Source organism: Cervus canadensis, chromosome 7, assembly GCF_019320065.1.
Source record: "Cervus canadensis isolate Bull #8, Minnesota chromosome 7, ASM1932006v1, whole genome shotgun sequence".
NCBI lineage: Eukaryota > Metazoa > Chordata > Mammalia > Artiodactyla > Cervidae > Cervus > Cervus canadensis.
Window position 1 is genome coordinate 16,520,978 of NC_057392.1, and position 26,972 is coordinate 16,547,949.

Consider the following 26,972-nt stretch of genomic DNA (forward strand, 5'->3'; position numbering starts at 1 on the left):
ATAAATTTGTTATAGGTAAAGCCGTAATTCCTCAAGAAACTATATATGCATAGAAGAATTATGAAAAGCAGGACTGTTTCATATGAGTATGTACATGGTAAAATCACTTTTATTTCATCAAAATGAAAAATGTTTTGCTAATAATTATGAAAAATGAGTTTTATTTTAAATTGCTAAGAAAGCATGATTTTAAATTGAATACTCGGCCTTAGAGTCAGATCAGTCCATATTCAACAATTCCAAAGCTATAAAACAAAAACCTTTTGTGCATAATGAGAAAACAAAATGTTACCTGTGTAGTTTGAGGTGTATGGCCAATGGGCTTTATCATGGTGGTGGCCAATTACAAACATCCTTGGAATCGAACATAAACAAGGAAATGTCTGTTTACACCACTTCCTTTCATGAAATAATGTATTAATCAGTTAAGTTTTTCCTAATGCCAGTGAGAAGGAAAACTAGTAACCAGAGAAGGATGGAAAGAAGGAAGCAAAGAAGGCAGAGAGAGAGGGAAGGAGGAGGCAAATCACCTAAGTGGCTAGGTGATCATGACAATACTAAAACACATTGGACTCGAACTTCAGAGCTGGGGCCCATACCTTGAAATCCCTATATTATGTGGGATTATCAAGATCACAGAAAATCACCAGCCCAGGTTGGATGCATGAGACAAGTGCTCGGGCCTGGTGCACTGGGAAGACCCAGAGGAATTGGGTGGAGAGGGAGGTGGGAGGGGGGATCGGGATGGGGAATACATGTAACTCAATGGCTGATTCATGTCAATGTATGACAAAACCCACTTCAATATTGTAAAGTAATTAGCCTCCAACTAATAAAAATAAATGAAAAAAAAAGAAAAGAAAAAAAAAGATCACAGAAAATATTAGTGAAATCTACTGATGAAAAAACAACTGCAGAACAGAACTACCAATGTATCTTTGTTTGCTTCTGATCCCACAGAAGTGATGCTTTCTGGCCAAATGAAGCTGTTAAGAAAAGTTCATGGACTCACAACTTTTTCAACTGAAAAGAGCCTTTCAGTAATCCTCCTTATCGGAGAGATGAGATAAAGGTCCCGGCCTAGGGAAGGTCAGAATAGTTCTGAGGAAGTCCAATTTCCCAGGAACTCTCATTTGTAAATGAGCATTTAAACCCAGCAGTGTCTCGGCGATGCGGCCAGGGCTATAGATGACTTCCAGACTAAGCTCCCTCCAGCCCAGCCTCTCAGTCACAATCCGCCGCCCCCTCCCCAGGCCCACCTTGGGCCGCTGATTTCATCAGTCTCCTCTGTGCGACCCCACCTTACAGAGGCCATGAAGGAACCTGAGTGCAAGGAGCACACCTTTCTGTGTCCCCGGCGACTGGCACAGCGTAGGTGTTCAGTGAACTCTGTCAGAGCAGATAAATGTCCAGCAAACCAGCTGCTACCCAAAGTGTGTTTGGTGGGATAAGGGAGATAAGAGTCTGAAAGCTGCACATTGACTCTTGGGGGTGGAACTGTGTGACTGGCAGTTATATCAATCTCGGCTCAGTAACAAGAATGGAGAAGAAGCATATCTGACACCAGATTCTGCTAAAGTAGGAATCTAACCTTAAGGGAAACTTTAACCCTAAGGTCAAACTAATAATTCCTTGCCTTAATATTTTTTAATTTACATTTTCTCATAGCACCTTAACACAAACGGAGGAGGCACGAGCCACACATCCTCTCGGCGCTGGAGGAGGTCCAGAAAGTTAAGAGCCAAGAGAAGTGAGGAGGCGCGGATTCGGAGTCCCGGAGAGGCGGCCCTGAAATCATTACGTTCCCGGAAGGCCCGCGCGCCCTGAGGATACCCGCGCGCGTACCTTTCCGGGTGGAGGGCGAGGGTGCGTCGCGCACTCCCAGGGTCCCTCCAGTAACCCGGAGGCCTGAGGCGCCGCCTCACACCTCGATTGTAGAGCCGGGCGAGCTAGAGCCCCAGACTGCGGGGGCCGTTGCTAAGGAGACAGCGCGGGCAACAGGAAGTCCGTACCAGGAAGTCGGGCGCGGCTGCTGGACGCCGTTGCCAGGAAGCAGGCGCGGGGCACACCGGGAAGTTGCGGAGGCGGGCCCTAGCGGGTCATTTAAGCGGAAGTGTGCGCAGACACCCACGTGGGCGTGGAAAAGGAGGCGGGTCTTGCGGGCCCTGCTACCCTAGCCTACCGGCAGCCATTCGGAGCGTGCTTCCTGAATGACCTGGCGCGAGGCCTAGAGACCCCCTCACAACCCGCGGAGTCTGCGCCACTGACTTCCGGGAACCGGGCTCTCCGTGACGTCAAACGCGGAGACTTCCGTTTCCGCTCGGGCGGTCTGGCTCAATTGCTAGGTTCTCCAGTTCTCGCCGGATTCCCACGGGTCCTCGCAGAGGACCAAGCAGGTGGCCGCTGCCGGCCTGGGGCCCGGGTGTGAAGGCCAGTGTTTGAGGACTTGGAGCTAGACCTTTTGTGCGCCCTCCTATCCAACAATAATTTGTTGTACATCTACTCTGCAAGATGCTGTAACTAGCCTGGGATGAGTTAATGTGGTGTCTACTTTCATTTGCTTTAGAAGACAGACTTGCAGAGAAGTAGGTACCCTACAGGGTAAGGTGTTGAGACGCACAGGGACAATACTGGGGTGAAGTGAGTTGGGCACTGAATGCACGAGGAAGCCCCAAAACTCTGTAATCAAGGTAAATTCTAACAGTTTCTTTAAAAATCAAAACTAACGCAAAAGAAAGAATCCATGTTTGACAAAATCTCACAGTTTTAAATAAACACAGCATTAGTAACCGTGCATTGCCGTATTGGAGCCTGAGGCCAAAGGGGAAACTAGCAATTCTTATCCTGGGACTTAGCTGGTTGGGGAAGGATATGTTCAGTAATCTGGCAGATATGCAGAGACAGATGAGAAGAGTCCCTTGTTAGGGTGAAACTGAAGAATTCATTTCCTCCCGGCTTGAAACTTGGAACTATGCTAATTAAGACAGGCCCTTGAGCCAAGGCCTCAAAGAAATTCTCAGACTCTGATTATCAAAATAGAAAAACTGGATCCATATCAGGGACCCTGCACACTAGTTAACTGAAGCCTATGTTTTCTGATTTATTAAGCGATCGAGGTTATCATTTCTATAGCTTAGGACCTTTAACCCCACAAAACAAATATTCTGTGTTGTAGGATGATGACTGTCTCAGCAGTAAAGTCTGCAGAAGTTCTGTACGTCGGTAGCCTCTATCCCTGTCCAAAGAGCAGATTCCACGAAACCATTGAATTTGTACCTTGTAACACTTGGGGAAAGCCAGAGAGAATGAAAAAGAACTCAGCTAGGCGGTGTTGGCTCAGAATCTAGGTAAGAGCTAAGGTACTAACACCTAATGTGTTCTATTTAAAGATTTCTTCCTAACCTTTTCTATTCAATTGATGGTGCTGGAAACAGTAACTTTGTTCCCCATCTGTGACATCAGTTAAAAATGTGTTCTCTTGTTTTAAATAGGCAATTCTTCAGACGATCATGGGTATCCGAGGACTAATGAGTTTTGTAGAAGATCATAGTAATGAGTTCTTCACTGATGTTAAGTTGCGAGACACAAAAATTATCATTGACGGTTATGCCCTCTTCCACCGGCTTTACTTCAATTCAAACTTGGAGCTGCGGTATGGAGGGGACTATGATTCTTTTACAGATGTTGTACAAAAATTCTTTGAATCACTATTTGCTTGTAAAATCTGTCCATATGTTGTCTTAGATGGAGGATGTGACATTTCAGATAAGAAGCTTAACACTTTAAAGGATCGAGCTAGGGAGAAGATCCAGATGGCCCATTCCCTTTCTGTTGGCGGGGGTGGGTATGTGTGCCCCTTACTCATCCGAGAGGTGTTCATACAGGTTCTGATCAAGCTGCAGGTATGTTTCGTCCAGTGCTTTTCGGAAGCAGATCGGGACATCATGACCCTTGCTAATCACTGGAATTGCCCCGTGTTATCGTCTGATAGTGACTTTTGCATTTTTGACCTGAAAAGTGGGTTTTGCCCATTGAATGGCTTTCAGTGGAGAAATATGAACACCATCAAGGGCACACAAGACTGCTACATCCCTGCCAAGTGCTTTTTCCTCGACGCGCTGTGCTGTCACTTTGGCAACATGAACAAAACGCTGCTGCCTCTTTTCGCAGTCCTGTGTGGAAATGACCACGTTAATCTGCCTGTCATGGAGACGTTCTTGAGTAAAGTACGACTCCCTCTTGGGGCTGCCAGTTCTAAGGGTAGGAGACATCACCGGGTGCTGGGACTTCTAAATTGGTTGTCTCGTTTTGCTGACCCTACCGAAGCGTTAGACAGCGTTCTGAACCATCTCCCCAAAAAGAAACGAGGAACCGTGAAGGCACTTCTGTGCACCTCCATGGAGGAGTACCTGCAGGCCCAGGGAAGGCTTCAGGACTTCTTCCAGCATGGTGCTTACACCTGCCCAGACACCTGGAATCCCGGTTTACCACCGTGGGTGCTTGCGGCCTTAGCCAGGGGCCAGCTGTCCCCTTTCATCAGCGATGCTCTGGTGCTGAGACGGACCATTCTCCACACACAGGTGGAAAACATGCAGCGACCAAACGCCCACAGAATCTCTCTGCCCATCCGGCAAGTCATCTATGGGCTCCTCGTGAATGCTCCTCCACATGTGCGTAATGTGGCCTGGGATGCACTGCCTCCTCAGCCTCCAACTTTCAGCGAAGTGGAAAGAATCAATAAAAATATCAAAACATCAATTGTAAATGCAGTAGAACTACCCAAGGATCATTCTGACCTAAGCAAATTGACTGAGGTAAGTGTTTGTAATACCACTGCAATTTCTATAAATTACAGTTTACAAAGTGCTTTCATATGTATTAGTTCTCAATATAACAAGCTGAGGTCAGTTGCTATATTTCCTCTATTTCGTAGCTGAGAAAACTAGGACTCTAAGTAAGTAACTGTGAATCATCAGCCAGGAAGTTATCCATGCTAGGCCTCAAACCTAGATCCTTCAGTACCAAATTTACCATTTCCACCGTATTTAAGTAGCATGTGTTATCTTTGTGGTTATTACTACTGGAGTGTTGTTAACTAGCTAGTAATAGAATGGAGTTAGTGACTAGAAATGAAAGGGAAAAAAATTCTGAGCTGCAGAAAAAGGAAAGTTTGCCTTCAGGCCTTGACCAAAGGCATAACTAATATCTCAGACTGCACTGAATTGCAATTTAACAAAATTGATACTGATACTTGGGCCTAATTTTTCATGTTTATTGATGAGAACCTTTTTTTAGAGTTGAGGTTTATGGCATCAGGATGATTTGCTTAGTTTGATACTGAAAACATGAGTCTTAACCTAACTCATTGTTGCTTAAACCTGAATAGCAGACCAACCCCTTTTTCAAGTTAAAAGAAAGTCTCATGGATCCCTGTCTTTACTTTGTTTTTAGTACTATTACATAAATATATTAAAAATTACAAATAGGTATGAAGCTGCTTGTCTTCACAAATTAAATGCAGATAAATTCACAATTCCAATTGCAATACTTACTTGGGGGGGGGGGGGGGTTGGATCCCTGGTGGCTCAGATGGTAAAGAATCTGCCTATAATGCAGGAGATGTGGGTTCGATTCCTGGGTTGGGAAGATCCCATGGAGAAGGGAATGGCCACCCACTCCAGTATTCTTGCCTGGAGAACCCCATGGACAGAGGAGCCTGGCTGGCTACAGTCCATGGGGTCACACAGAGTCGGACATGACTGAGCGACTAAGCACATTAGATCCAACTCAGTATTCAGACTCAGGAGTCTCCCAGGCCACTCCAAGTGCCTGTCAGCTCCAGGATATAGGACCTCATGACAGCATCCCCGGGGGTTTGAATCAGGAGCTGGAGTCCTCCCAAGATTATACACCATTGATTCTCCATGGGGGGTGATTTTGCCCCCAGGTGACACTTGGCAATGTCAGGGGACAGTTTTGATTATTGGTAGTACTTGGGGAAGAGGCCTGTTGCTACTGCCATCTAGTTAGGAGAGGCCAAGTATATGGCTGAACATCTTATATTTGGCAGAACAGCACCCTCAACCAAAAATCATCCAACCCAGGATAGGTGCTGGACAGGTGACCTGGACAGGTGACCTACACAGGTGACCTACACTTTGCCTACACAGGTGACTAGGAACCCTCTTAGCCTCCCCATTGGTAACAGCTCAGGCAGGATGAATAGGATTCACATCGGTGGGTCCAGGAGCCTTCTTGGCAATGAGGAATGACTGCTAATAGGAAGAGGTTTCTTTCTGGGGTGATGAAATGTTCAGGAATTAGTGATGGTTGCACGTTCTTATTGCTAGTGGTAAAGAACCCATCTGCCAGTGCAAAAGGCTTAAGAGACCCAGGTTCGATCCTTGGGTCGGGAAGATTCCTTGGAAGAGGGCATGGCAACCCACTCCAGTATTCTTGCTTGGAGAATCCCATGGACAGAGGAGCTTGGCAGGCTACATCCATAGAGTCGCACATGACTAAAGTGACTTAGCATGACGTGGCACGGCACAGGCATTAGTTCAGTTCAGTCATTCAGTCGTGTCAGACTCTGCGACCCCATGGACTGCAGCATGCCAGGCCTCCATGTCCATCATCAACTCCCAGAGTTTACTCAAACTCATGTCCATTGAGTGAGTGATGCCATCTAACCATTTCATCATCTGTCATCCCCTTCTCCTCCCACCTTCAGTCTTTCCCAGCATCAGGGTCTTTTCAAATGAGTCAGCTCCTCACATCAGGTGGCCAAAATATTGGAGTTTCAGCTTCAGCATCAGTCCTTCCAATGAATACTCAGGACTGATTTCCTTTAGGATTGACTGGTTGGATCTCCTTGCAGTCCAAGGGACTCTCAAGAGTCTTCTCCAACACCACAGTTCAAAAGCATCAATTCTTCGGCACTCAGCTTTCTTTACAGTTCAACTTCTCACATCCGTACATGACTATTGAAAAAACCATAGCTTTGACTAGACAGACCTTTGTTGGCAAAGTAATGTCTCTGCTTTTTAATATGCTGCCTAGGTTGGTCATAGCTTTTCTTCCAAGGAGCAAGCGTCTTTTAATTTCATGGCTATACTCACCATCTGCAGTGATTTTGGAGCCCCCCCGAAAAAATAAAGTCTGTCACTCTTTCCACTGTTTCCCCATCTATTTGCCATGAAGTGATGGGATCAGATGCCATGATCTTAGTTTTCTGAATGTTGAGTTTTAAAGCCAACTTTTTCACTCTCCTCTTTCAAGGCATGCCATGGCACAAATAAACTAAAACCATTTTAAAGGGGTGAATTTTATGACATGGGAATTATATCTCAATTAAAGAGGGAAAAAGTCCCATTGGCCTGCTTCCCCACAGGATCTAATATTTCTTGTAACAATTCCATATACATAAATTCTGAGGCCCTTGCAAGGGACATGCCTGATTACAAGTCACCATGCTCAGGGAAGCCCAAGATTGGACATCCACATCTGGTGTGTACAATTCATTTATCATTTAAGTCTAGATGCAACTTTACAAGAGACATTCTCATCATGTTAAGTAGCACAACTGACTAGAGTTGAGCATAGGTCAGATTCCAAACAGGGATTTATTAAAACTTTACCCATACCAATAAAAAAAAAAGTGCAGTTAGCACCAGTGTGGCTATTAGCATGACTGATGGTGTCCTGAATCCTTATAGCTCTTCCTGTTCTTCCACTGACCCTTCCCAGGAGTGTATTGGAGGGCCATCAGTCACTCCTCTGTCATAAGGGCTCTATGGTTAATAGAGACTTTTTAATAATCATTAGGACCAGGTGGCCTCTATGCTGTGATAGTCACAAACAATGGAAATCTTTTCTGAAGCAGTCTGACTATGCCCATGAGACCAGTTACCCATTCATGAATTTTGACTTAGGAATGCATACCCTGTTTCCAAGCACCCACCCCCAGGTTAACTATAAATTGTCCCAATGGCCCCTGCAAATGCTTCTGATCGATTGTTGTCCAACAGATCCTGATTCCACCCTGAGTGAGTTACCGAATAATAAACCAATCCACTGATTATATGGAGCCACATGCCTCATTTTTCAGTCTCAAGATGCCTTCTCATTCCCTCCATCCTCCAACAGCAACATTCTAAAGGATGTGTTGCTGAAATTACATTTCTACTCACAACATAAATGGTGCAATGTTGGAGGCCATTTTTTTTTAATCTATGGCTTTATTGAGAAGTAACTGATGTACAATGCAATGTCTGTTTTAAGTGTGCACATGCTGATGAGTTTCGATGTACATTTACATCCGTGAATCCATCCTACAATTAAACTAATGAGTGCATCCATCAGCCCTAAATATTTCCTTTGCCTCTTTGCCCGTCATCTTTCCCTGAGTATGTCCACATAGCACAGTGCACAGATAATTTATACCTTGATGAGTTCTGACCAGCTTGACAGTTCCACATAAGGAGAACCCAGGTGAAGACTCATTATCAGCACCCCTGCTTGCCCCAGTGTGGCTCCAGTCACTCTTTCCCTCACCTCTTGTAATCATTGTCTTGATCTCTAACAACATTGAATAGTTACTTTTTACACTTTATAAATCATCTGTCTTCTTTTATTCAACATGATGTTCATGAGATTAATGAGATTCATTCATATCACTGTGTGTAGTTGCAGATCATTCACTTCTCATTGCTGTGTGTTTTTACATTGAGGGAATATGTCCCAATTGATTTTTCCAGCTATTTTTTTTTATTAGCTGATGGGCATTTGGGCAGTTTGCAGTTTAGGCTGTTATGAATAGTGCTATGAACGTCTGAGTGCACAGCATTTAGTAAAAATATGGTCACATTTCAACAGAACCTGACAATTTCACATTGTCATACGTCCCAGCTACTCCCTTCCTGGTTATAGGCCAACTAGGCGTGGAGCAGCTGGGACGTAAGACACACGTGTGTTCAGCCTAGGAGATTGCCAAGCGCTCTTGCACAGTGGTTTCATCAATAAATATTCCCACCAGCAGTTTATGGGCATTCCTCTGACTCTACACCTTTACCCTTACTTGGTGTCTTCTATCCTTTTAAAAAATTTTAGCTATTCTTATGGTTGCCATCATTTTAGCCAATTTGATGGGTGTTAATTTGCATTTCTCTGATGACTTATTTGAACCCTTTTCATGTGTTCATTGTCCGTGTGCATATTCTGTTAAGCTTCTATTTAAAGTCTTTTCCGTATTCCTGTTTTTTGGTTTATTCCTATATACAAGTCCTTTATCAAATAACATGCATTGTGGGGAGTTTACTATGGATTGTCTTTTCACTCTAGTATGTTTTCATGAACAGAAATTCTTAATACACTCTAAAATTTCATTATTTATGCCTATCACTTTTGTGACCTACTTATTGCCTGCTCCAAAGTCATAAAAAAAATTTTTGCCTTTCACATTTAGATCTGAAATCTATCTGGAACTGATATTTGTGTGTGTATATAGCATGACACAGGGGTTGGGACACTTTTCCTGCCTGAAAACCAAGTTGAGTCAATGAGTGCAGTGTGATAATACTCCTGGCTCAGTGGAGGTGACAGGTATTCTCATCATGTACCTGTATTCAAAGTGAGGGGAGATTTTAGTTGTATCTGCAGTGATGTCAGTTGGGTTTCCATTGGCACAGTCAATTCTGTATTCTAATTCAGTGCTGTTAGCTCTGATTAGCCCACGATAATTCTAAAGGGTATCGGTGCAAATGTGATTCCAGAGATGTGAAGTTCACATATGGAAACTTTGTGATAGTATCTGTTCATTTGGTTTGCTTAACATGATGTGGCAATAGTACTTCACCTGGGATTTACCTGGTGGCCCAGTGGTAGGGAATCCGCCTTGCAATGCAAGGTATGCAGGTTTGATCTCTGGTCCGGGAAGATTCCACATGCTGCAATTAAGCCTGCATGTCACAAGTGAGACTCGATGCAGTCAAATAATTTTTTTTTTTTAGTTTAAAAAATAATACTTCATCTGCTCTGTGCCAGCTCTTGTAATAGAAACTTTATATAATCGCTTATTTAGTTTCCACAGTAACCACATAGGATAGAGTTTCCATTTTCGCCATGTTACTTGCGGTGGACAGAGCACCATTCAAGTGAACCCTCAAAGGCTATCTGTAAGGCGAGATGGAAGGGGTCATTCTTGGAGAGTAAGGCAGTGTGCCAAGACCAACCTCTCTCCTCTGCCTCTGTGGCAGCTTCTTCTGCAGATTTGTCAACGTGGGATGAACCCTCACTAGATTTAAGAGCTGTGAGCAGAGCAGTTCCCCTTTGGGAAGGGAACATGGATGGGTGAGTCTTATGAAACATCTTGTGTAATTCATCCTAGTGTCCATTATACAGATGATCAGACCTGACTGTAGAAAAGCTCAGAAACTTACTCACGGCTGCAGTTAGTGAGGGGAGAACCTGTCTGAAGTCAAAGCCCAGACTCTTCTTGGTTCATAAAAGTTGTAACTTGGCTAGAGAACTCAATAATTTAAGCATTATGTCAGAAAAGAATTCATGTATTTTCTTAGCTTTGCTTGGTATGTCCTTTTATCAGTTTAGGAGATTATGAGGAATATATTTAAGTTTGAGTAATTAATGCTGCTTCCCAAAGGGGTGGTTGGCTGTGCTGTGAACTACTTTGTGTACTTCTAACTTAAAAAATTCCATCAGAGTATTCAGTTATTAAAACCAGTACCTATAAATCATTGTATGAAAGCTGTCATACATTGATAATGAAACTGTTATGTCAGTTACAATGTGTTTTACTTCAAGGTAACATCTCCATTTTCAGCTGTCAACACATTTACTTACTGGCGAGGCATTATATGCCAAGAAATGTGCCAGGCAGTCTCATCTTTCCAGGAAATTAAGAAGGAAGTCTTTTCTGGCTTTGTGCAGACACCAGTAATACAAACTATTATTTTTCCTCTCAGAGTTTGGCGGTGAAGTTACCCTGAGGTTCTCTTTTAATAGTCTTAATTTCCTTATCTGTGAAACTCTGTGACCTGCAAGGTCCCTTATGTTTCTTAAGTCTTAAGAAAACTATCCTTCAATTAAAAAAGAATAAAAATTGAAAAGAAAGAAGAAGAAAAGATATTCATTAAGTTAAAATTATTTCGACCAGAAGCCTGAAGCTCTCATAGCTTGTTACTTCCTTTTATGTGAAACTTGGAGTAAAAGTTGGTGTGGTGAGTTACTAGCAGAATGCAGGCAGTGCTTAAATATTCCTGTTCCCCTGGAATATACCCGCCACTAGAAGTGGCCATCCTGGGGCAATTCTCTTGTGGGAGAAAACAGACAGTAAGACATACATTTGAGTCAGGACCCGGACAAACAGAAGGCTGCGTGGGATGCTGCAGAGGGTGCACGTCGTCCCAGTCTGCCTTCCAGAGGTGGTCAGTGATGCCCTCATGGAGAACGGGGCCAGCACAGTCACTGGCAGGTAAGGGTAGGCTTGAATGTAGAAGTGTTCAAATGCAGATTTCTGGGCTCCCCTCAGATTTACTGAATCAGTTTTAAGGGATGGGGCCTGAGGATTGTTTTCACTAGCTTCCCAGATGACAGGCACAGTGAAGATAACCAGCAGCCCACACGGGGTGTGGACTGGGGCGTGGACTGACGCAAACAAGGACGACGGCACGTCCAGCCAGTCACCAAACTTACGCCACCCCTCATGAAGGTTCTAAATGCTTTAAGTGGGGCTGATTTTTTTTTCCACAGGAAGATAAGAAATTGACCTAGCTTCGTATGCATGAAAGTGTCTTCATACTAGAAAAAAAAAAAAAAAAAGACATTCCCCAAAGTAACTTTCAGAATGTCTGGTGTGTGTTTTCAGCTCTCCTTGGCTAGCCGGCAGATGCTTCTGTTAGAAACGCTGAAGGTGAAACAGAGCCTCCTGGACCCAGTCCCTGCCGCGCTGAAGTTGCCTGTCGCTGTCAGCTGCTACTGGGTGCAGCACGCAGAGGCCACACTAAAGCTGCATCACCTACAGGCCCTGCTGCTGGGGATGCTGCTGGGGCCCTTGCGTGCCATGGTCAGCAGCCCAGGTAGGTATCTGCATGTTCCAGGAGTGTGTCTTCATGAGTTATGTGCATATAGTCAACAGTTGAAACAAACAAGAGTTCCCGGATTATTCACTTCCATCAGTTGTATCAGAACTTAGAAGTGGGGCACCCAGACATCTCTGATTCCTTGATCAGTCTTCCTGAGCACCACGTGTGCCTTGACCCCAAGGGCACAGCAGTGAAGATGTGCTGATGCTGCCTCCCCCGCCTGCCCCCCAGCACCTGAGGCTGAGTCTTGAAAGCATGACTATCACGTGCATTTTGTACTCCGTGTTCCCGGTCCCTCTTCCGTGGGGCAGCAGCATCTCCCCTGGAGACTTAGGTCACATTGCCCGTTAGTGGAACTTCTGAACACCTACAATAACAGTAACAGTTAATGCTTGTGCTGTTATTTTTGTTTTTTTTTTCCTCCACTGCAAGTTTCTGTTAGTACATAAGTTAATGATGGCAGAAATAGTAATTTCTATTAGAGAACTACACTTTGAGGCACTTTCATCTTCATTTAAACACCAGGTGAAATAAATACTGAAGCATTGGAGCCTGTCAATCCTCTAATGAAATTACTCTTTGTACAAGATTATGACCTTTATCCAACATGTATAATAGTTGTCACACTCTGGAACAGCACTATCTAACATGACAGCTGTGAGCCACATGTGGCTATTTAAAGCTGAACATTCAGCTTCTCAATGAACTCACATTTCAAATGCCCCAGAGCCAAAGTGGCTAGAGGCTTCTATACTGGACAGCACAGATGTAGAACATTCCCATCATTGCAGGAGGTTCTGGACAGCACTACTCTGACATTTGCTATTTAAATTAAGTTCATGAAACGATGAGCCAACACAGACTCCAGGACACCCCAGGGTGTGAGAGCAGCTGTCAGAAGAGACTACTGCAAAGCAAGTAAGTTCCGGCCCACTACCAGTTAGGACAGAAGTTAGGGTGTTTCCCCCCAGTGAATATAAACATAGCTTAAGAAGATTGTCAGAGTACCAGCCTATTAGGTTTCTGCCTCAGTCCAGCAGAAGGGGCATGTCAAGGGTCTGTCTGTTTTCTCTGAGGCATGTGGACCGCCCCCCCACCGCAGGCAGGCTCAGGGCCTTGCTGCTCGCTCATTGCTGAAAGGTGGGCCTCCTTTTCCTCCCTTCCAAGTTGGTCTGGAGGGCAGGCTGCGTGTGGACCTGGGCACAGGCAGGTCTCCTGGGGTGGTTGCTGCTTTTCCTTCAACACTGAGCAGGTGGATGACTTGCCAGATTCTCTAAGAGTCTTACTTCTGTTTTCTCCCCATAAAACAGAAGTTAAAGCGTGTTTTGAACACACAACTGTTTCTTTGAGGAAATTTGGTGAAAGAGAATGGGATTTTTCATAGTAATTGGTGTTTTTCAGAGACAGATTTAGGGTTTGGAGAGTTCAAATGTTTAAGGGCAGGTAGTAGATCAGAGGAAGAAATATTATTTTAAGGAAGAGTAAAGAACTTGGGGTTGAATAAATTTAGGTTGTCACTAAAAAGGCATCTCAGTATAAATATTTCAGTTTATATGTTGAAAGGCTTTTACATTGACATGAAAATAGCAAAGAGCCAGAAAAGAAAAGCATTTTGGTTATTTAAACTAGTTTTTTTCTTTATGGAATCTGAAGTTTTATGTATGGAAAAATATTGCAAGATGATACAGTGTTTTTGGAAATACTGCCCTTGGGCTGTGTGTCTTGTCCAGAGGAGAAAGCTGTGCGGGGCGGCGGTGCTGAGACGCTGTGTGAAGAGCTGCAGAGAGTGAAGGCAGCCCCAGGCACACGGCTGGACTTAGACACGGCCCACGTCTTCTGTCAGTGGCAGTGTTGCCTGCAGATGGGGCTGTATCTCAACCAGCTGCTATCCATGCCTCTCCCGGAGCCGGACCTGACTCGGTAAGTACATACCAGGAAACCGGTTCAGGTGGCCACATGTCAAAGTGCTATTTACATTTAAAGCAAAGATGATTTTTTAACGAAATCAAATTTAGTATCATTGGTCATGGATCACTGTTATAGCTGAAGAACTATAATGCTAAGCTTAAAAAATATTAAATTATTTCCGTATTTCCAAAGAAAGTTTCCATGATTTTTTTTAAGCTTTCCAAATTAAAAAAAAAAAAATCAATTCCTTAAAGTAAAAGTAAAGATGAGAGGCAGTTGTCGGTAAAGTGTAACTCTTCCCCTCATTTCTTTCAGATATCACAGTATGAAGGCTTTTTCTGATGATCTTACTGGAACGTTCTCTACTTCCAGTCTCTGTAGTCCTGCTGCTCTTCTGTCTTTGTACTTGCATTTCTTACCACTTGGCATATTATTATTCATTCATTCATTCAGATAGTAAATATTTACTCTGTGCTAGGGTGTAGCGAGCAAAACATCTAAAAAGTCTGTTGTCACAGAGTTTTTAGTGATGTGACTATTAGATGCTTATGTGGATTTTTTTGTCTGGGGCTTTGATTTTGCCAGACAAGTACGAAGAAGGGAGAGACAGCCTGCATGCTAGGAAGTGGGTTAACGCTTGACTGTGGAGTGTAAAATGTGTAAGAAAAGGCTAGCAGTAGGCTGTGGGCCAGTTAAAAGGGTGGTAGGATCAATAGACTGGACATCTGAGTGATTTGTATATTTGAGGGAGTGAGTGAGAAAGATAAAAGGGAGATGGTTAGAAAATAGACTTGCAGTTACATATATCTCTGCAGTTGATTATAAGCCCTGGGAGGGCTAAGGACTTGCTTGCTGTGTTTACTGTTATAGCCCCAGAGCCTCGCATTCATTCAGTAAGTACTCACGTATTTGTTGAATAAATGAGTTTTATATGGAGGCATTTCATATATGCTGGTATGACTTGAAATGTTTCAAGTTCAAAGCTTCCTAGCAGTAAAGACTGTTGTTAATGTTATTGAAGGTAAGTCTGTGTGCCTGACTCATAGTGAGGCCAAACGATACCAGAATATTGGAGTTTGGAGCAGAGAAAAGTTTATTGCAGGGCCATGCAAGGAGATGGGGGGCTTGTGCCTTAAAAACCCGAAATTCCCCCAAAAGCTTTCAGCAAAGCCCTTTTATAGGAAAAGGGAGGGAGGGCATGGTTAGTTGTTGCAAACTTCTTGGGGTCAGATCCTTTGTTCTTGGTCAGGTCCTGATATTCCTGTACACTCCTAACAAAACAGTTGTTATTCTCTGTTTTGAGATAGGGAAGGGGAGACATTAAGTTCTGTTTCCTTGCTTCCTTGTGGCTTTTAACACCTAATTCCTTAAGTAAAGCAATGGCATTACCCCTCATTTTACTTGTTCAAAGCCCCAAGGCTTGACTTTCATCCTCTGAGGTCCAGGCCCTGGCTAAGAGCAGAGGGTCCTCGTGTGGGCCAGTCCCCTGCCCAGGAGCGCTCGTCCAGCACCCAGTCGGCCCTCCCACCCAGGCCTGGCTCAAGAGGCAGATCTCAGCTGCCAGTGCACTCAGGACCAGGACCCCAGGCCCTGCCCAGCCAGTCCTCAGCCTGGGATTCGGAAAACACTGCCATCTACCTGTCCCCACATTGTCCTGGCACCCCTGCGGCCCTGACTGTTGACAGAGCAGGACCTCTAACCACCTGGCTACCTCTCCTGTGCTGAGGCCCAGGCGCCTGCCCCTCCCGTTTCGTGAGTGCAGTGCCCGAAGCTCTCGCTGCCAGCATGTCGGCCCATCACGCCTGCCAGCTTGACAGCACCTGGGCCTCAGCTGCCCCCACAGGCCCCCAGCAATCACAGCTGGCCACACAAACCTTCCAACCCAGCCAGGCCCCTATTACATTAATATACCCTGGAACTTTCTACCAAATAAGATTAATTGCCCTTTGACCTATGGATTCTTTATTCCTTTCCTTTAATAATTTTGGCCATCCTTGACTGGATCCTCTCTAGTGACCACGGATCCATTTAAAACAGCAGAAACAGTTCCCTTAATGGTGATTTCAGCAGAGTTGTTCCTGCATCTCAGCATCAAAGGCTCTTTAAGTGATGATTTATACTAAATAAATGGTGGGTCTCCCATCAGTTGCTAAGGTACCAATCAACCCTGGCAGTAAGTTATATATTAAATCTGTGGCTTCCAGTTTCATCTCAGCTTGTATTTGTGGAGTTTTTAATCCAAGTGAACCAATGACCTCACAAATGATGCAATTAAATTTTCTCGTATTTCAACAGCCTGTTTGTTTAATCAGAGGCATTTTAACTCCTTTTCTTTGAAGTGTTAAGAGACCTGCTCAAGCTGGGGCCAGTTGCACAACCAGCAAGCACCCATCATTTACTTTGTAGATTAAAAGTTCTAAGTATTACCAAGAAGTAAGCGTGGTAACAATCCAGTTCCTTCTTTCAAGAAGCAGACTGTCCTTGAGTAAGTAATAATGAGTTTATAGAGGCAGTGCTCTCGTATTTGATGCATCTGTTGAAGCCCCGTCAGTGACAGCCGTCCCAGTGCGGGAGCCTCGGCTGTAGTGACCCCCTCTCCTCTTCCCTGAGCAGACTGTACAGCGGGAGCCTGGTGCACGGGCTGTGCCGGCAGCTGCTGACGTCGGCCTCGGTGGAGAGCCTCCTGCGCCTGTGTCCTGAGGCCCAGCAACTCTACGGACATCTGTTCAACGCCACAAGGTCCTGCGCCCCTGCTGAACTCTTCCTACCAAAGGGTAGATTAAATCCAAAAAGAAGAAAGCAGAAGAAATCAGGTATCAGCTCGTCAGAGAACAGAGTGGGAACCACCCTGAACGCTAGGAGTTGGCATGAAGGAAGCAATCGGTTTGAGCTGTTGATGGTGGAGACCTTGGAGAATGAGGCAGCCCCGGAGCTCGAATAAACTGTTATATAATTCTTATCAAGAATTTGTGTTACCTCCATTGAAATGATAAGAGTTTTTCTTTAGAATTAATCGGTGAGAGGATAAACATGCAGTACTTTGAATCGCAAAGTATTTTGTATTCTGCTTTTGACAGTGATTTAAGTAAACTTTTTGTATTTCTTAAACACATGTGAAAATGTTTGTACTTGCCACGTTCCACTTCAGTAAGTTAATAATAGTCTATAGTCTTCAAATTGCAGCAACTCAGTCCAAGCTATGTTTTTTCAAAAGGAACAGAAGTCCTATGTCAGTTACTTCCTATAAGCTGAAGCTGACTTACCATCATTTAAAACAACTTTTTTACAACTATGTCTTCTTCATCCTTTATTAGGAAAGGTCTACGCCCTGGATGATAGAAGCAGCCAGACAGAAAATGAGACTCTTAAGTACTTTGACAAGAGCCCATGGCAGGGCTGATGAGCACTTTTAGAACAGAAATTGAAACTGTAATGGTCCCAACAATAGAAGAAACAGCATCCCGGTAATGGGATGTGCAAGTAATTTGATGTCATAGCCAGCATTTTTAAATGAAATTATCAGATACACATATCGTGGATTGTGCAACTTCTTACTGTGGACTGCAGTCAAGACTTTGAAAGGCACTGCTCTGGAACACACGAGAGGCTACCAACATTAGAAACACCTACAGAACGGTAAAGACATGGCCAGTTCTAAATAAAGAATTGAAAGTAGAAAAGCAAGTGGAATGAATATATTTGGGCAAGATCTGAGAGTATACTCCAACCTTAATTTTTTATCTATTCATGCAAATGGTGTTCCTGCTGTCTTTACTGTCTCATTGCTATATTCCGTCAGCAGCTAAATGTGGCTTCAGCTGTTTTTTTGAGCAGGCCTATCTTCAGTTATTTTTGTACTATTCATGGGGTTCTCACGGCAAGAATACTGGAGTGGTTTGCCATTCCCTCCTCCAGTGGACCCCGTTTTGTCAGAACTCTCCACTATGACCCATCCATCTTGGGTGGCCCTGCACAGTATGGCTCATAGTTTCATTGGGTTATGCAAGCATGTAAGATCTCTGTCATATCAAAATCCTTGATTCTTGGAGCTGGGGGCCAGTGGAGAAATTACACTAGTAGCAGTGTCTTATTTCCCGACTTATCATCAACACTGCTTTTTTAAAAATATTTTTAATTAGAGGATAATTGCTTTACAATATTGTGCTGCTTTTTAAAACCACCAACCTTGCATGAAAAAGCACTCTTTCCCAGTTCTGCTTTGGCAAGTGTACTGATTTGATAGGCCCCAAACTGAAGAGTATAGGGCTACATAATTTAATTGTGTAGGGCTACAATTCAAAATTGAATTGTATCATTTACCTTTTTCTTTCATTAACAGGAATTTTTCAATCGAAGGAGCCTTCCTTCTTTCAGGAGACATAAGAAAACAGGTTCCTTTCTTTCACTGTTGGAATTTAGGGCCATTCACTTGAAACTATCTAGCCTTGCAGTCAAGTTAAAATCTAATAATGTCCATTAACTCTTACTCTGAGAATTCAGGAAAGTTACCTACTCTGGTATGTATCTTCTCCTGTGTATATTAAGCAAGAGGTCACAAGTGCTCCACAGTACATCCCCGGGGGTTTACCAAAGAAATATGACATAGTACCTGACCCCCAAAGTCATACTTGTGTGAGCTGCAGGGGGAGGTGAGACAGTGAAATAATGAGAACATTTTATGATGCAGTTCATCAGATGCAAAATGGCAAAGTAACGGATGGAAGGCTACAATCAGGAGAGAGTAGCCATGAGGACGAGGAGGCAAAACCTGAGGATTCTTAGACGTGGCTTTTGATCTTGGCTGTGAGAGAGGGATGTGATTCAGAGGAAGTACGGGAGGGGCTGGGAGCACGTGTAGAACGTCACGTACTCCACTTGGAAAACCTGTTTCCTATGTTTTTTAATCAAGTCTTTAGACCTTGCTCTTTCAATTTAGTTCTAGCTACTGAAATTTCACTTGAGTCTTTGGGGATGTTACGTCTTCAATTAGCAATTTAAGTAATAAAAAGAACTTTGGACAGCTAAGATCAATAAATTTTAGGAATAAAGCTGGAGAGAAACACACTATAATATGAAGTTGTCCTCTGTTTAGCCGTGATTAAACTTTTGTACAAGTCCTTTTTGAGATATGTGGATGTGGAAAGTTGAATGTGTATATCCTATAAATATAAAGGTCTTAATAACAACAAAAAAGGAATTCAAATTAATTTCATATTTGAATTTCTAACTCAAACCAATTAGTTTTAGAAGCTAGAAAGATCTTACAATTATCTTTCCCTCTTTTGTGAATAAAATAAATGAACCAATGACTATGTCTCAGTTACCTTATCTGCTGGAGTAGGAAACGGCAACCCACTCCAGTATTCTAGTCTGGAAAATTCCATAGACAGAGGAACCTGGTGGGCTACAGTTCCTGGGGCTGCAAAGAGTTGGACACGACTGAGCATACACACACACCCTATCTGTAAAACTGGAATCAGAATAGTTCACATTGTTGTCCAAGGGATAAAATGACGTGTACTTTTAAATTAGTTAGCACAGTGGCCAGCACTAAAAACATGCCACAAATGACAGCTATTATTAAATCCACCCCTGAAAGCCAAGAGCAAAGCAAGGGCTCTGGGAGAAATGAGGGTGCTGGGCAGAAACAAGGCATCGTGAAACCAGTGGCTGCCAGAGCTCATGGCAGACTCTTGCAGAGGCAAAGCAGGTCAACATTGTTAAATTAGCGTCTGAGTTGAGAAGGGCAAGACGTGAGAACATGAGCGCAGCTTTAGCAGAGCTGCCAGGCCGAAGCCACACTGGAAAGTGGAGAAGTGCTGGGAGGGTGCGAAGCAGCAGCCAAGCTCAACTCCAGGAAACAATGAATAAAGACCAGAAGGAACAGGCCCTGTGTGAGAATCGTGCTGCTTCTGTCCTTTTTTCTTGTTATCGAGGAATTTTCTGTAGTGTTTTTAAACCCAATTTGAAAGACTTCAGGACGTGTTTAGAGACGAGAAAATTAGGAGCAAGTGTTACCTTTTCCTGGTAACAGCTGCAAAGGTTATATCCTGGCCCTGTTCCATAACCCTAAGGAGACCAAACAGTCTCCCACATAGTGAGGCTTCCAGAGGCTTCCTGAGCACTGCTCTCTAGCACATGCTATTTGACTGGTTTGCACACCACGAACCAGGCAGCCCCCAGGAATCACGTGCAAGACCAGGAGAAATAATTCCACTTCTGTAAAAGGACAAACTCTCACTAGTATCTGACTTCAGACACAGTGACCCTGGATTCTTAGTGCGGTGTTAGTGGAGTACTCAATATTTATCTCAGTGTCTTTCATTGGTGCATTTCAATCAGGGCAGCAAGAAATGATTCTGTACTTATACCAGGTTAAAATGAAATACTCTTTCTTTAGGAGAGATGTCCATTAAAAAGATGGCTCTCCACGTAGCAACAGCTTTCTGAGCCATACAGGATACGTTGCTTTAGCATTTCTTCCCAGGTCTGAATAATGCTATAATTCAAGCCCATCTAGCTGTAATAATTCTAAGATGAGAACTTCCTGCTGAGGAAGAGCATTTTAAATTTCAAAGGCATGGACTGCCCCCAGGCAGTGTACCAGTCTGTTAAAATGGGTGAAAGAAATGAAGGGGTAAAACATGGAGAATTGTTCCAGCTAGTTTCAATGGATTTGGTGTTCAGGGAGAGAAATTCCATATGTTACATATGCACATACAATCACTTTTTTTTTTTTTTTTGGCCTCACCATGTGGCTTGTGGGATCTTAGTTCCCCAACCAGGGACTGAACTCAGGCAACACCAGTGAAAGTGCCAAGTCCTAACCACTGGAACCACCAGGGAATTCCCCCACATGCAATCACTTTTATTCCTAACTAGTATAGGTAACATTTTAGGTATTTGATTAATATAGCTAAAGTTTTGATTAAAATAGCTAAATTGTATATATTCTAAGAAATTTTCCCATTATCACTTTAGGAGATACTTGGGAGATTTCTGTGTACAATATAACCCACTATCATTAGGATCAAGGAATACCTAGGAATGTTTTTGCAAAAAATGAAACAGAACAGTAAGAATGTATCAATACTGGATTTTTTATAATTTGTAAGACTGAATCATTTGACTGTGTGAAAACATTATAACCATCACATGAGCTAGCATACAAGATTGGAAAGACTTTTCACACATGTTGATATATATATATATAATGAGGGCTTTTTGGAGGATTAACTGAAGTGCTTATTCTTCTTGAAAAATTGCTGTGTGTGTATCCAGCCATCACCGCCCTCCCCATCTTCCTATGTCTGGTTTATGTGTGTTCCTTGTAACAAGGGAATAAATCAAAGGATGTTGACAGTAAAAACAAGTCTACTCTGCAGTGTCTCAATGCATGCTGCCATGGATGCAGAGTAATGAGCTCTATTTCAAAATAGGTGGATTAATCTACTTATTAAAAGTGAATTTGTTCTGCTATGGAAACCTCTTTTTTGAGTAAATACATATTAATATTACTCTAAAAAAATGGAGTTAATAAAATACCAATGAGAACTGCTATAAATCACTGTTTAAACTGCCATAACAACACAGCATTTTTTTCATTAAAAAGAAGAAACCTTATTTTCAGCTTTCCTATTCAGCTGTCATTCAGTATTTCTATATCACGGGGTGGAGTTGAAAATGAGGGAGCTGGGGGTTCTGTTGTGGACTGTTGCTGTTTTTTAGTCTCTAAGTCGTGTCCAACTCTTTTGCAACCTCAGGGACTGTAACCCTCCAGGCTCCTCCACCCATGGGATTTCGCAGGCAAGAATACTGGAGTGAGTTGCCATTTCCTTCTCCAGCGGATGTTCCCAACCCAAGGATTGAATCTGCGTCTCCTGCATTAGCAGGTGGATTCTTTACCACTGAGCCACCAGGGAAACCTTGGTGGATATGTTAAGTTAAACATAGCTTTTAGGTGCTTAAATAGAGAGAAGCCTAAATTAAAGTCCTTGAGTGTTGAGATTATGTTGAGATTATGAAATGTTTTCCTCCTCCTCTGTTTACAAATATCTCCAATAAGTATTTTATACTATTGTAGTCCCTTTAAAAAAGAAAGAGGAACTAGACATCAAATTGCCAACATTTGCTGGGTTGTAGAAAAGGCAAGGGAATTTCAGAAAAATCTCTGTTTCATTGACTATGCTACAGCCTTTGTCTGTGTAGATCATGACTAACTGGAAAACTCTTAAAGAGATGGGAATACCACAATACAGATCATCTTACCTGTCTCCTAAGAAACGTTATGTGCAGGTCAAGAAGCAAGTTAGAACCCTCTATGGAACAACCAATTGGTTCAAGATCGAGAAAGGAGTACAACAGTGCTGTCTGCTGTCACCCTGTCTGTTTAACCTATATGCTGAACACATCATGAGAAATGCTGGGCTGGATGAGTTACAAACTGGAATCAAGATAGGTGAGGGAAACATCAACAGCCTCAGATATGCAGATGATACCACTCTAATGGGAAAACGAAGAGGAATGAAAGAGCCTCCTGATGAGAATGAAGGAGGAGAATGAAAAGAGCTGGCTTAAGACTAAATATTAAAAAACTAAGATCATGGCATCCGGCCCTATTACTGCATGGCAAAAAGAAGGGGAAAGGGTGGAAGTAGTGACAGGTTTCCTTTTCTTAGGCTTCAGAATCACTGTGGATGGTGACTGCAGCCATGAAATCAGAAGATGATTGCTTCCTGGCAAGAAAGCAGTGACAGACCTAGACAGCATGTTGAAAAGCAGACACATTACTCTGCCAACAAAGGTCTGTATAGTAAAGGCTATGGTCTTCCCAGTGGTCACATACGGTTGTGAGACCTGGATCATAAAGAAGGCAGAACGCCAAAGAATTGATGCCTTCGAACTGTGGTGCTGGAGAAGACTCCTGAGAGTCCCTTGGACAGCAAGATTGAACCAGTCAATATTAAGGGGGATCAACACTGAATCATTCCACTGGAAGGACTGATGCTGAAGCTCCAGTATTTTGGTTATCTGATGTGAACAGACAACTCATTGGAAAAGTCCCTGATGATGGGAAAGATGGAGGGCAGAAGGAGAAGGGGCCATCAAAGGATGAGATGGCTGAATGGCATCACGGACCCAACAGGCATGAGTTTGAGCAAGCTCTGGGAGATGGTGAAAGACAGGGAAGCCTGGCATGCTGCAGTCCATGGGGTCGGAAAGAGTTGGACACAACTGGGTGTCTGAACAACAACTGTTATAATCAGAGAACTGTAATAGTTGAGATTCTAGGAAGGATGCCATTAAGCAAGCAAGCTTCTGACAGTTCCTGTCTAGCCCCCCAAAACTGAGAAAAACAAGAGGCAAAAAAGGTAGGCAGGGGGCGTTTGGTACTGAAACCTGGGAATGGTGACATTCACAAATCCAAGTCCCAATCAAAGCACTATAGTTCTGTAAGCTCCCAGATTTATGCAAGTTTTTTTTAAAGACACTGACCCTACTATGATCATCATAAATCATTTTGCAAAGCTATTTTGTAGGTCGGACAGCCAAGGGGAATTCACTAAGAAATCCTGTCATAACTTTACTGTAGCAATATACTGTGCAAATATGTTGGTTTAGAATGTTCTTTCTGAGACTGGACTGATACTATATTTTGAATAATATACTTCAGCCTGCTCAAACAATGACGCATGTCTTTGTGTTTGTGTTAGGAGGAAGCAGCTGACAAGAAGGAAGTCCCTCCAAGGGGTTGAGGAGGACAGGTAAACAGAAGAGCAGACTCTGCAATAGTAGCTTAGGTGAGTGGGGGGTGTGTGTGTGTTGAAGAGCGTAACTCTGATGGGACCACAGATCAGAACACTCCAGCCCATTCTCAGAGGGAGCCTTGGTGATGAGGTGGACCAGTAACGGCTGCCACGTCCTTCCTGTTGATGACGTTCTGAGAACAGACTGTCTCTGACTTCTTCCACAAATAGGAGCCTTAGTGGAGACCCAGGAGTCACTGACAGCAAATCTGGTATCAGCTGCATCCATTTCAGACAGAATACCTTGTTGAGACTGGAGCGTAGAGAAAATCGATGCCACCTCCTTTCTGGTCCACTGAACACACTGCAGAGGCCTTATTCTGCTCTTTGTGAACAGCTACATCCGAGGCAACCTTCTATGAAAGACCAACATGAATGCAGTGGTGAACAATATGGAAGTAAATGTGAGTACTTGTGTGCCAATAAAATTTGTGGGCCATAGTCTCTCATCCCCTACACTAAATTAACAGCCCTATGTGGGTAAGTTAGGAAGACATTAAACAGTTTCTCTTAATTTTTAACACCTCTAATTCATGGGCTATCTATCTAGACCTGTTCCATGAAGAAAGATGCTTATAAATTCCAATGCAGTTATATTATGCAACTGTATGGATGAATATGATAAAGGACCATGAAGACACACTCATTTATAACTCCCTAAAATCCATCTAGCAATGCTTCAATATGAAATCTGTCATATCTTTTTTATCAAGCATACACTTTTCTGCCATTTGGTTGGGGCCTGCTATGTATTTCTCAAAGATAATATTTTGTGAGACTCTCATAACCAGTTGTTTCATATTGGCTTTTAAGGTGCAGACTTGATGAAAAAGAGCACATGGGCAAGGCATTATGGTATTTTATAACCACAGATGACACCAAATTGTCACTTCTAACTGTATAACAGGGAAAGCCTCAATAGAAAAGTACTTTAATATAGCTGAGTGAATTGGTTTTTTTTAAAAAAAAAAAAAAAACCTTTATCAAAGAGCATTTTTTTTAATTCAAAAGCTGAAAATACTCAGAAAACAAAAATAGATCTTTAGGGTCATGTAGAACAAATTTCCCACACTGTGTGCTCTTAATACTGTGAGATATGATTTCTATCCTTATCTAAGTAGAAGAATGCAGTTACTGCTGAAGAAATAATGGTGATGGGGCAACTGGGGCTGATGTATGAAGGCAGCTCAGCCAGGCCAGTAGCCATGGGGCCACCTAGACGTATGGGCCTCTGCCAGGGTGTCTGCCAGTTTGGCTAGACTCACACACAAAGGGATCAGAATGGCAGAGCCGGGTGCGTCCTGTGATCCCCACAGGACACACTGCCCGCCTGGAGCAGCGCAGGCACGGCAGGCCCCACACGCTCAGGTCCGTGGGAGTGCCGGCAGGTCTGCATCAGAGAGGGATTTATAAGGATCCAAACTAAAGCCTCAAAATGTTTTCCTACCCAAACTTCCAGCACCTAAACTTACTCTGAATAAAAAGAGAAGATTATAGCAAATTTCTATCTGCATTTATCACTTAAGTGATAATCACTTAAGTGGCTTGGACTTAAAAAATTTTAATGCTTTCAAAAAAATAAAATCCCACAATTGTATACCCAAACTTATGTCTGCATTTATTCTAACCGGTATTTACCCCTCACACACACATACATACACATTCCTTTAGAGCCATCTGGAAAGGCCATCCTGGTTGGCTCTTCAACTGGGCTTTGAAGAACAGGTAAAATCTCTGATTCTCAAATTAAAACAGAGCAAAAAGGATTTCAAGTTGAAGAACTACTGTCCAAAAAGACCAGTAAGTGGATTGTGTTGGAACAGTGTGTGTGAGATATGAGGTTAGAGATCCAAAGAACTGTGAGTAAAATGCAAACAAACAAAATCAGCACTGTTTTCTACTCACTAACCATAATTCTTAATAACTAAAGAAATTACTTTCAAAAAGTATCTTACTCGCTCAAAGCTGAGTTTACATTCATTTATCGCTTTACTTTTTTAAAATGTGTTTGTAATTGGAGAATAACTGCTTTACAGAGTTGTGTTAGTTTCTGCTCTACAACAATGTGAATCAGTCCTATGTATATATATACACCCCCTCTGCTTGAGCCACCCTCTCAGCTCCCCATACCCCTCCCCTTTAGGTCATCACAGAGCACCAAGCTTAGCTTCCTGCGCTTCATAGCCGGTACTCACCAGCAATCTGTTTTACACATGGGAGTGTATATATGTCAATGTTACTCTCTCACTTCATCCCAGCTCTCCTTCCCCCACTGTGTCCACAAGGACGTATTTGTAAGTCCGTACCATTATTTATTTTCTATTCCTGCCTTGCAAATAGGTTCATCACTACATTTTTCTAGATTCCTATCGCTTTACTTCAGTTCAATTGCAAAGTCGTGTCCGACTCTTTGTGACCCCATGGACTGCAGCATGCCAGGCTCCCTGTCCATCACCAACTCCCAGAGCTTGCTCAAATTCATATCCATCAAGCCATCCAACCATCTCACCCTCTGTCATTCCCTTCTCCTCCTACCCTCAGTCTTTCCCAGCATCAGGGTCTTTTCAAATGAGTCAGTTCTTCGAATCAGGTGGCCAAAATATTGGAGCTTCAGCTTCTACATCAGTCCTTCCAGTGAATATTCAGGACTGATTTCCTTTAGGATTGATTGGTTTGATCTCCTTGCAGCCCAGGGGACTCTCAGGAGTCTTCTTCAACACCACAGTTCAAAAGCATCAATTCTCAGCTATCTTTATGGTCCAACTCTCACATCCATACATAACTACTGGAAAAACGATAGCTTTAAGTATATGGACCTTTGTCAGCAAAGTAATGTCTCTGCTTTTTAATATGCTGTCTAGGTTGGTCATAGCTTTTCTTCCAAAGAGCAAGCGTCTTTTAATTTAGTGACTGCAATCACCATCTGCAGTGATTTTGGAGCCCAAGAAAATAAAGTCTGTCACTGTTTCCATTGTTTCCCCATTTATTTGCCATAGTGATGGGAACAGATGCCATAGTGAAGTGATAGGAACAGATACCATGATCTTCGTTTTTTGAATGTTGAGTTTTAAGTCAGCTTTTTCACTCTCCTCTTTCACTTTCATCAAGAGGCTCTTTAGTTTTTCTTCACTTTCTGCCATAAGGGTGGTGTCATCTGCAT

The 26,972-nt window shown here is 43.0% G+C and overlaps 2 protein-coding genes across 19 annotated transcripts in view; one reads left to right on the forward strand and one right to left on the reverse strand.

The window, feature by feature from the left end:
• The window catches only part of NEK11 (NIMA related kinase 11), a 275,458-nt gene extending 273,430 nt beyond the window's left edge, over positions 1-2,028 (reverse strand). For 5 of the 12 annotated variants that reach the window (XM_043474430.1, XM_043474432.1, XM_043474429.1 and 2 more), the window contains exon 1: positions 1,846-2,026. The gene's annotated coding sequence lies outside the window, so the exon portion shown is untranslated. Of the gene's footprint in view, positions 1-292; positions 355-1,845 lie in introns of all 12 variants that reach the window. The other 7 variants (XM_043474425.1, XM_043474427.1, XM_043474431.1 and 4 more) reach the window with 5 other exon arrangements.
• Positions 2,029-2,164: 136 nt separating this feature from the next.
• Positions 2,165-25,750, forward strand: ASTE1 (asteroid homolog 1). Of its 7 annotated transcripts, none has more exons than XM_043474415.1 (7): positions 2,165-2,690; positions 3,176-3,347; positions 3,492-4,814; positions 11,882-12,092; positions 13,829-14,018; positions 23,720-23,770; positions 23,984-25,750. In XM_043474415.1, the coding sequence occupies exons 3-7, from the start codon at positions 3,510-3,512 to the stop codon at positions 24,252-24,254; spliced, it is 2,028 nt and encodes a 675-aa protein (XP_043330350.1). In that variant the 5' UTR covers positions 2,165-2,690; positions 3,176-3,347; positions 3,492-3,509; the 3' UTR covers positions 24,255-25,750. The 7 variants fall into 7 exon arrangements, with proteins under 7 accessions (XP_043330350.1, XP_043330353.1, XP_043330352.1 ...); XM_043474418.1 differs by having other exon boundaries at positions 2,167-2,690; positions 23,720-23,806; positions 23,984-24,120; XM_043474419.1 differs by lacking the exons at positions 23,720-23,770; positions 23,984-25,750 and adding an exon at positions 16,620-17,114 and having other exon boundaries at positions 2,168-2,690; positions 3,492-4,226; positions 4,581-4,814.
• Positions 25,751-26,972: the final 1,222 nt, after the last annotated feature.